A 10,350-nucleotide genomic window follows, 5' to 3' on the forward strand; every position below is an offset into this window, starting at 1 on the left:
ACTACAGGCGTGCACTACCACGCCTGGCTAATTTTTTTGATTTATTGTAGAGATGAGGTCCCGCCAAGTTGCCCAGGCGGGCCTCGAACCCGTGGACTCGGGCAATTCACGCACCTCAGCTTCCCAAAGCGCGGGATTACAGGCTGAGCCACCGAGCCCGGCCCAAAAGTCATTTTCAGGATGACACTCAGGTGTCACTTGCCTCCGTGGCCCTCGTCGTCTCCTAAGGTTCCTGTGGGGTTTCCCAGAGACTGCGCATGTGTGACACCATGACTGAGCGCTGAGATGTGAGGGTCCCTTGTAGTCTATTAAGCCACATACTCAATAAATTTACAAAAATGTAAAATGGCAGTACTATTGTCACTAAATGTTTTCGTTTTGGTGAGCATAACTAACATTCGTGGAATGCTGCAGTGGAATTATTAGAGATCGACGCATTGAGAACCACTGCCCAGCCCAGGTGGAGACGAGGTGCCACCAGGGGGCGCCCCCGAGCAAGCCTGGCCCTTCTGGTTCCCTGGAAACTGAGCAAACCTGGGTTTTACTGTTTTTAAAGTAATCTTGGATTGTTTTCCTCCAAGAAAGGCCCCAAGAAGTGGTCAGAGGAGCCAGGGGCTGAGAAGTACTGGGCAGGGGGAGTAAGGAGGCAAACACACCCCCGACACATGGAAGCTATGGGGGCCTTGGTGATTTCCCATACAGTCACTGGGAGATCGTGGAGGGACAGGGGTGGGGGGGTGCGGCGGAGGGGACATTTCAACCTAGAAGAAACGGTGTGGAGGGCCACGTGGTCTCCCCAAACAGGACTGGGCTCTGAGCACCAGCGCCCGGCAGCAGGATGGCCTCTGTTGGCTCTGGGAAGAATCCCAGAATCGGCGTGCTGGCCACCTTCCCCTAGGCTCACCCTCGTACCCGGGGAAGCTGTGTGGCCCGGGCAGCGTTGGCCTCACTCTGGAGGCCCAGGGGCCGGGGCACAGGCAGTGGAGTCCTGGGCAAACCTCTCCCTAGCCGGCCAGACAAGGATTCAAGGCAGCGCTGCAACCTGAGTCATCAACTCCAGGACCGTCTGTTTTGTCTGTGCAGTGTTAAAAAATTATGTTGAATTACGTTAATCCAGAGTCTGGCTCCTCCTGAAGAATCAGAGTTCCTGGAAGCACAGGCTGGAACTACCTAGGCAGGATGTGCGCAGTCCTCCTCCCTTGGCCCTCCTCTCCTTGGCCTCACTCCCCTCCCTCCTCCCCTCGCCCTCCTCTCCTGGGCCCTCTTCCTCCCCTCCTGCTTTCAACCCTCCTCCCCGGGCATTCCTCTCCTTGCACGCTTCACATGTAGCCACCTCTCAACACTTCTCCCTGGCCTGGCCCCTTGGCCCATCAGAGCTTCTGGTTTCTGCTGCAGAGGCTTTGGGGGAGGGCGCACACCCTCTGGCTCTCCAACTCCTCCCATTCACCAAGTGCTCCTCTGACGGCCACGATGCCCACCCACTTGTCTCAGCTACAAAGTGCTGAGTGTCTGGGGACCCAGGCCTGCACGTGTGGCCCGCCTCACTTTCTCACCTCCCTGGACTTGGGGGATGGCTCCTTCTGGCCTCACCCAGTGGGAAGCAGGGACCCTGTCCGCCTCCCTGCTTATCAGCAAGTCCACCTGTAGGAATTCGAGAAGTGTGGAATGGGCGGATGAAGGATGGATGTGTGAGTGGACGGAAGGTGGGTGGAACAAAGGAAGGGAGGGCATATGGGCGGGGGATGGAAGGACTGATGGGCACACCCCCGCATGCCCTTTCCCAAGGACAAGTTAGCCCGGAAGGAGGTCAGGGGAGGCTGCCCCGACGTGGTGGCTGGAGCACTGGATCTGGGGCTGCAGAGTCAACTTTGCAGCCCAACTTTGCCACATGTACCCACTGTGTGGCCTTGGTCACGTGGCTCACCTTCAGCAAGCTTATCTTCACGTCTATAAGCCGGGGCGAGCCTGTCTCCCTTGTAGGGTTTTTAGGGCATGCATAGGAAAATGACTTCTCGGGCGGGCTCGGTGGCTCAGCCTGTAATCCCAGCACTTTGGGAGGCTGAGACGAGGGGATTGCCTGAGCCCACGGGTTGGAGACCAGCCTGGACAACTTGGTGACACCTTGTCTCTACAATAAATCAAAAAATTATCCAGGTGTGGTGATGTGCATCTGTAGTTCCAGCTGCTTGGAAAGCTGAGGCAGAAGGATCACCGGAGCCCAGCAGGGCAAGGCTGTGATGGCCGGGAGCATGCCGCTGCACTCCAGTCTGGGCGACAGAGTGACACTCCAACTCAAAAAAAAAAAAAAAGAAAAAAAGAAAATGACTTCTCTGACAGCGTGTTGCTGACATCATCAGGCCGTGAGCGCATCTAGGGCTGCGGCTAGAGCCCCCCTTCTGTGTGGCTAGCCCAGCTCAGGTCGGCCTCGTGGCAGGACCCAGTGAGCATCTGTGGCTGAGGGCAGTGCACGCCATCAGGGCTCCGAGGACAGGGCCAGGCCAGGCCAGAGGGGGTTCCCATGGCCAAGGAGCCCGCAGTTCCACCTGTTCCCGCTGTCCGGGAGTGAGTGGAAATGGTTGGGCAGAGCACAAGAGAAATGACATCACAGAAGAGGAAGCAGGAGGCAGGTTCCTGGAAAGGGGGAAGCCCAGGCCGCAGTGGCGTCTGATGAGGGTGGTTTCTGCGAAACTGAGCAGCCGTGGCAAGACCTCCTGAGGTCAAGTCCCTCCACCACCCACGCCACTCAAGGGTGAGGCTCAACCAGGGGCAAGTGGGACTGGGGAAGCTGGGAAGGAAGCAGGGAGGTGGAGGAGCTGCCTGCCTTATGCAGGAACCTGGGGACTAAGGCACCCTCTCCCCTGTCTCACCCGCTGCTCCTCCCCACCAATGGCCATTCTGGGCCAAAGGACGGTGCCTCACTAAAACCCCACACCCCAAAAGCTCCTCGTCCCTGATCTCTGGTGGCTTTCCACCCACACAAGCAGATTTCCAACAAATGAACATTCGCAGAATTTCCCGGCATCTGCTTGGGATGATCTTTATCAAAAGTGATGATAACTGGAAGAAAGGTTGGCCCAGGGCTTAGTGTGCAGAGGCCACCCTGCCTCCCGTTCACACCCAGGCATGGGCGGGAGCCTTGGGGACGTGAGTCTCCCCTGAGGACCTCGGATCCTTAGGGCTGGGGCTTCCCAGGCTGCACTTGGAACTGACGGGACTGCCAGAGAAGCTGTGGATTCTCCCACCGGGATGCCAGTAGGCTGGGTAGGAATGCCTCGGCTCAGGGAGGGAACAGCAGGTGTGGCCGCTCAGAGGCTCTGGGGGAAGGATCCATCTGAGTGGGAGTACCCACACACATGCACATACGTGCGAGGACGCACGCATGCAGACACATGTATGTGCACACACACTCTCTGATCAGGCCGCCTGGGTGCAACTCTGGCTCGACAAGCTGGGTGGCTTGCAAACTGCTTGACCTCTCTGTGCCTTGGCCCTCTTTGGTCAATGAAAGCAGCGTAAGCACCTGCTTTCTCGCTAGTAGTTGAGGCTCAAGGAGACCCCTCAGCTGTGACCACCCAGCACCATATGAGAGCCTAGGCCCACGTGTGCCAGGGCTCTCCACTTGTCATCCCACTGAGTCTTCATTGGGACTCTCATGCGCATTTCTCAGGTGAGCTACCTGAGGCTGGGAGGGGCAAGTCCTCACCAAGGAGGAAGTAGATGAGCTAGGTTTTGAACCCTGCTCTGTGTGGCTCCAACACTTAGGCTCTCCCCACTGCCCAGCCTGACTGGGAATGGCATCTCATTAGAGTTCATAGACACAGCATGTTAGGGAGCCAACACCTTCCTGGCGGGTGAATTAGCAAGCAGTGGAGCCCTGGCTGGCCGGGACCCCGTGTTCACAGAGAACCAGACCCAGACCCTCTGAGCCCCTTCCCAACCCCGTGAAGTCGGGGCAGACTTGGAAGGAGAGAGGGGAGGCGAACGCCGGGTCCCGTCAAGCCTCACCCTCCCCACCCTTGGCTGCACCCTGAAGTCCATCCCCACCACTGAAAGGCAGAAAAGACAAGGCTTCAGTTTCCCCACCTGTACAGTGGGAGAGGGCTGGGCACTATCAGCAGTTCAGCCCCACATTCAGGGGTGCTTAGAGACACGGGGAGGCCTCCCCTCTTACCCCACTGGAATCTCCCTTAGTGCCTGCTGTCACGATATCTTCCTTTTGACTAAGACTCTCTTCATCCACGCTCCATGTTTAAAACACCCTCTGTCATCACCCAAGGAACACTCAGGATGTCCCCAGCTCCCCAGTGCCCAGAGCCATGCCCGACCCCTGCCGGTTGCATTGGGGAGAGAGGGCCAGGGCCCTCCTGTGGGGAGAATGGGCTGAACCATCCTGAATCTTGCTGTTTGTGGCTGGTGATGGCTATGGGAGAGGCCCTGACTGTGGCCTCATCTGTGTGCCACCTAGTCCCGCTAAGCCTCAATTTCCTCCTCTGGGAAACGGGAAGGATGCCGTTGACCACACAGGTTGTTGGGCCGATGCACTGAGCGCCCGTGCTGAACTCCTTGTTCCGAGCCGCTGAGCCCCTAGTTCTGGGCTGCTGGGCCCTGGATGCTGGGACCTGGCCTCGGGGACACTGAATCACCATGGAGGTGGGGGTCAGGGAGGGCGGGCCACACCCAAGATGGTCAGTTCTCCTTTCTGGGCCCCCCTGAGTTATCAAATTCAGCTCTGGGGTAGGGAAGGAGACAGGAAAACATATTATTGTCATCTGTGGAACTGTGAATCAGGGTCACCCAGTGGGCCCCTGACGTGGAGGGATAACCCAGCCGTCCTCAGTCCAGGCAGGTAATGAGGGGACCCTAGAGGGCTCTTGAGGGGTCAGGGCAGCCATGCCCAGAAAGGCCCCACTGTGCTGGAAGATGCACTCTGTTCTTCAAACACCACAGACCTGATGTCGCACCACCTTGTCACCCCAAAAGCACACACCTGATATCACACCACAGACATGTCACCCCTAAATCAGAGACATGAAGTCACACCAACAGCATATCACCCCCAACGGTACAGATCTAAAGTCATACCACCAGCATGTCACCCCTAAATCAGATCTGCGGCTACACCACCAGCATGTCACCTCTAAATCAGAGACCTGAAGTCATACCACCAGCAGGTCACCCCTAAATCAGACCTGAGGTTATACCACCAGCATGTGACCCTTAAATCAGAGACATGAAGCCATACCACCAATATGTCACCCCTAAATCAGAGGCCTGAGGTCATACTACCAGCATGTCATCATACCACCACCATGTCACTTCCAACAGAAGAGACCTGTAGTCACACCACCAACATGTCACTCCCAACCACACAGCCCTAAGTCATACCATGGGCATTTCTTGCTTTTCCTTTTAAGTCAGTCCCTAAAAAATTGCACAGCACCTGAGAAGACAGAGTCAAACAAGCATGGCCAGTCCCCGTCACCCTTTGTCTGGATACTCCTTTTAAATAGGATTGGCCAACAAGCAAAGGAGAAGCAGTGACAAGTGGGAACACCCCCCCTGAATCCAGGAATGCTGGGTCCCAGCACCCTCCAGTGTTGGTGTCTTCCAAATTGGAACCTTGGGCGCTTGCATCTGCGCACTAAACTCAGCCTGTAGCCCGCGGCATCCAGGGCTGAGAGGGCAGGCAGAGACCTTGAAGCTCTTAGGTCTCCCCTCTCCTGTCCCTGGCAAGATGGCCCTCTCACCCTAGTCTCCGGGTGCAAGGGTCTCCCCCCCCTACCACAGCTACTTCAACCCCGTCCTCTCTTCCCAAACCTCTGCTCCTGACAATGGCGCAAGGGAGGGCCTCCTGCTTCCTGCCCCCGCTCCTTACCTCCTCCACCCTTCCACTAAGCAGCCCCACCCACACCTGGGCCTCCTTCCCTCCCTCTGCGAGGCTGCAATGTTCCTCGTGACATTTAGACATGGTGTCTCTCCCATCTTGCGTGCCCTCTTCCCTGCGTCTCCTAGCTCTCCTCTCCCCACAGAGAGAGACATGTCTGTACTCCCTGTGTCCCGCCTCCCTGCTCAATCCAGTCCTTCAAAGCTGTCAGCACCACCCGCGGCCTCCAGGTGGGTAGAGCTAGCGGGAACTGCCCAGTCTCCATCCTTCTGGCCAGGCCCCAGCCACGGCTGACCCTGGTGATGGCTCCTCACTTCGCCTGACCTGACCCCACTGTCTCCTGCCCACCTCCTTAGAGGGACTCGCTGCTTTGTCAGAAACTCAGTTACCAGAGGGGCTAAGGGTAGGAGCGGGGAACAGGGCGGGTGCCCTGCAGGATGCGGGCATCCAGGGATCCTCGATTTCACATTCCCCTGCACACATGTGCTCCTGTGCAGCCAGGAGCCAGGGTCAGACAGAGGAGCCTTTGATCGATAATATCCGTGTGGGCTTAGGGGACAGCATTCGTGCACCCATGAGTCATCTAAGGATTCGGGGTGCCAGCAGGGGGTACAGCACCCCAGGAAAGACACTGTTCTGCTCTGGCTAGCATCAACATCCTAGGTGTCTGATGACCAAACACATGTCTGAGACCTTTGGGGGAGCCGGAGGGGAGGCTGCAGCTGAGGCGGGGGCCAGGATGGGGCCAAGGCCAACAGGCCTGACACCTGCCCCGGCTGCTCCTAGCTCCTTGTGCTGCCCTCTGAGGTCCGGGACTTGGGCTCCCAAGATGCCACCTGTGGGGGGAGGCAGGAGGGCAGGGGCCCCTGGGCGGGTACCTCCTGTTCTGGATTGTCCACTGGCCCTGGGTACATGGCAAGTCGTACTTCTGCCTCCGAAGTGCGTAGGCGTCAAACCAGAGGGCCAAGCCGTAGTCCAAGGAGGGCACCTGGGAGGAAAGAGCGGTCGCCAGTTGGCTGTGGGGCGTGGCCAGGGGGAGGGACCCACTTCCACGGACAGCAGAGAGAGAAGGCAGCACGTAACCTGGCTGGGAGTCTGTCAGTCACTCCACACACAGGCACAGCTGTGACCAACAGAGAAAGACCTTGGCCGCACCCACTACCCGCCTGGCAGGATCTGTACCCAGAGCTCAGCCTGTGGACCTTCAGCAGAGGCAGACACCACCCCCTCCCACCTGGCATCCCTGGAGTCCAGGGGCTGCTTGGGATGGAGGGCAGCAGGCAGGGGTGCTCACCGTGAGGTGCCAGGAGCAGTGGGTGCTGGGCGAGTAGTAGCTGGGGAAGTAGGGGGTGCTGAGGACACCCTGTGAGTCCAGCCGTCCCTCCAGAGTCAGGTTCACCTGGCAGGCTGGGCCGGTGAGCAGTCATCACACGGGGGCCCCTCGGCCCCTTCTCAGCTGCACCTCCCGTCAGGCAAGGGCAGTTTGGGACCCCACCAACCCTGCCACCACTACCAGTAAGACCTCGTGGTTGAGTGTGACTGTGTGAACCTGAGCCTCAGTTTCCTCATCTGTAAAATGGTTCCCAGACGGGCACGCCTCATCGGGCGGTTGAATGGATCAAGTCGGCATGAAACAGTCAAACGGCCTGGCACACAGTAAGTGCTCGGTAAATGGCAGCTACTGACGTGAGTGGGACAGCACTCCACAGTTTGTGGCGTGTGTTCACCACGGAGCACACCTCACCGCGTGGCGGCCAGGGAGAGAGGATTACTCCCCTTTTCACAGATGAGGTGCAGAGAGAGGAGAGGCCACACAGCGGGAGGAGCGGGCCGAGAGGTTATCCCTCCATGGGGCCGGGGTCCCTAAGCGCCCTGGCGCCCCCCACCCTCCTGCCTGTCAGAGACTCCCAGGAGAGCAGAGCTGGCTCCATAGGCCTCGGCCTCCCCACCAGGCCAGCGGGGACCTCATCGCTGCCCAGGAGAGGGAGGGGTCCCTGAGTGGGAAGAGCAGTCGGGGAAGAGGCGGCCGAGCAGCTGTAAGCACCATGTGGCCTTACGGTCTCCCGCCATCTCCCTCCCAGTTCTGGAAGCCGCAGGGTTTGATCCTCCTGCAGGGAGGCTGGCGGCCTGGACAGCCATCCAGTGGGAAAGGGGGAGGGGAGATCCAGAGCGGCAGGGGGTGGGGGCAGCTGTGGGGAGCCGTGGGCCAGGTCAGGCTGTGGCCTTGCAGGGCTGAGAGGGCTCTTCCCGAGCCCTTGGCTGTGAGAGGAGTGTCCGGGCTGACCTGAGGCATCCCTGGGCCTGCGGCCCACGCATGGTGGGTATAGAGGGACACGGGCGGGGAGAGGCCACGGGGAGGAGACGCAAGCCCAGGGTGGGGGAGAGAACCAGAGGAGGGAGGGAGAGTGGGCAGTAAACCCCAAAGAGGAAACCAGAAAGGGGTGGGAGGGACAGAGAGTGAGAGTTTAGGGAGAGACCAGGGAGGGAGACCAGAGGCCGGAGACAGGGTCAGGAGAAGATGGGACCTGAAGTGAGAATGGGGCGGGACAGGGGTGGACAGCAGAGGAGTTTCCAGAACCTTCCCTCTCCCCATTCCATCCCCACCTAGGGCCAAACAGAGGAAGAGTGCACTGGGGCAGGGTCCTGGATTTCTGCCACCGCCCCTCCCCAGGCCCAGGGACCCCGATGCCTCACCCTGGAAGGCCACGGACTGCACGGAGAGCGTGAAGGGGTCATAGTAGCTGTGCAGACCCTTCTTCCAGACCACTGCCATGATGGCGCCTGACGCCAGGACCTCCACCACAGGTTCCTGGCGGCTGCAGCCGTAGACCCTGATGAAACAGAGGGTGGCAAGGACCAGCGGCAGGGGGGGTGGCGGGCAGCTGCTGGAGAGACCGAGGAGGGTGGGCAGGAGTCTACCTCTAGTCCTGGGTCTGCTCTCCATCTGCTGTGTGTCCACGGGCAAGTGTCTGCCCCTCCCTGGCCCCAAGAGACTGACAGGAGGCCTTCCAAGGGCCAGTTCCTCAGGTGGAAGAAACCAGGTTTCCCCAGACTTCTAGAGCCTACAATTTGATGACTGTGACTGGCTCTGGTCCTCCAGCACCTACCCCCCCACACATGCCCTCAGAATCACCAGGGACCACTGAGCACCCCTGGCAGGGAGACTAGATGGGACCTACAGGGATGCTGCCCCTGGCCTTGTTTGAAGCTGGGATGGGGAAGAGGAAAGTGTGGGTTGATGGCCCCAAGAGTACCCCAGGAATCCATCCAGAGCATGGGGCCTGGGAGGCTCAGAAAAGTAGTGGAAACCTAGGATCTTAGAAGTCTAGAATGTCAGCCCTGAAAAGACTCTTCCAACACCATCTGTTTGGTTCCCAGATGGGCAACTGATGCAGGGCAGAGGCAGAGGTAGGCCTATATGTGCAGGTGCCCTGGTCTGCCCATCACCGCCAAGGGTGCCCCAGCTTCCCTCTCCCTCTTAGCAAACTTCCATTGCCTCTGACAGAACTCTCTGGAGTCCTCGCTGATCTGATGGACCAACCTGCATAAGTTACCAGCCCTGCCTCCCCTAAGTGGGCACCCCGACATTTATGGCACACCCAGAGTGTGTCGGCCCCAGGACTTGTCAGGAGGGAGTGGACATTACTGGAGGAATTTACGGCATCTTGGCCAGTGAGAACCTGGGATCCTTCAAACAGCCTCAAAGTTGCCCATGTGACCCCCCCTCAGCCCTGCAGCCTGAGGGCGCAAATAATCCCATCTCCCAAGAAAGGTCCAGGCGTGGGGCGTTTCCCTGGCCTCCAGCTCTTGCCAGGGTAGGGAGGTGGCCTCCAGTATTCACCGCTCCTCAGTCCCTCACTCCTTCCTCCTGCCCTTGCCCTCACCGGCCTGTTCTGCTTGCCACTGAGGTCCCAAGTCTCCCCCACCTGTCGGTGCCCCCGCCTCCCATGCAGCCATGTCCCCTCAGCCTCACCAGCTCCTATATCCCAGGAAGTGGGAGATATCCCAGGGGATATCCCCTCAGCCTCACCAGCTCATATCTCCCAGGACTAAGAGGGACCCAGGGGTCACCTTTACTGGAGGCTTCAGTGTTTATTGTCAGGGCTTTTGTTTTATTTACTCTGCAGCTGAGTCGTTGTTGTAAATAACACACGGAACACATAGAAATAAGCCGCAAGTTGGGCAAGGGTCTCACCTGCTCCATCTTCCCACCCCCACCAAAGTCGCCCCTCACTCCCCTCCCCAACATGGCTCCGGGGTGCAAGTTGGAGGCCCTCATCTCATCTGATGGGTCATTTTAGACCTTCTGCAAGGGTCCAAGATGAGTGACACCCAGAGCCAAGGTGAGCCAGGCCACCTCCCCCAGCAGCAGGCTCTGCCTTGGAGAAGCCTCAGGGAAGCCCAGGCATCTCCACCCTCCAGGACCTGGAAGTCAGATGGTGTCTTGGTGTTTCCCAGAGCCCTCC

The 10,350-nt window shown here is 58.9% G+C and overlaps 1 protein-coding gene across 2 annotated transcripts in view; it reads right to left on the reverse strand.

Annotated features, from left to right (window-relative positions):
• TMPRSS6 (transmembrane protease, serine 6) overlaps positions 1-10,350 on the reverse strand; it is a 35,513-nt gene that overhangs the window by 10,518 nt on the left and 14,645 nt on the right. For both annotated transcript variants that reach the window (XM_008056509.1, XM_021711585.1), the window contains exons 7-9: positions 8,579-8,715; positions 7,179-7,291; positions 6,763-6,872 (exon numbers count right to left, since the gene is read on the reverse strand). In XM_008056509.1, the coding sequence (XP_008054700.1) occupies positions 6,763-6,872; positions 7,179-7,291; positions 8,579-8,715 (360 nt within the window). The remainder of the gene's footprint in view (positions 1-6,762; positions 6,873-7,178; positions 7,292-8,578; positions 8,716-10,350) is intronic.

This window comes from Carlito syrichta, unplaced genomic scaffold (assembly GCF_000164805.1).
Source record: "Carlito syrichta isolate Samal-C Ts95f unplaced genomic scaffold, Tarsius_syrichta-2.0.1 Scaffold84685, whole genome shotgun sequence".
Taxonomy (NCBI): Eukaryota; Metazoa; Chordata; class Mammalia; order Primates; family Tarsiidae; genus Carlito; species Carlito syrichta.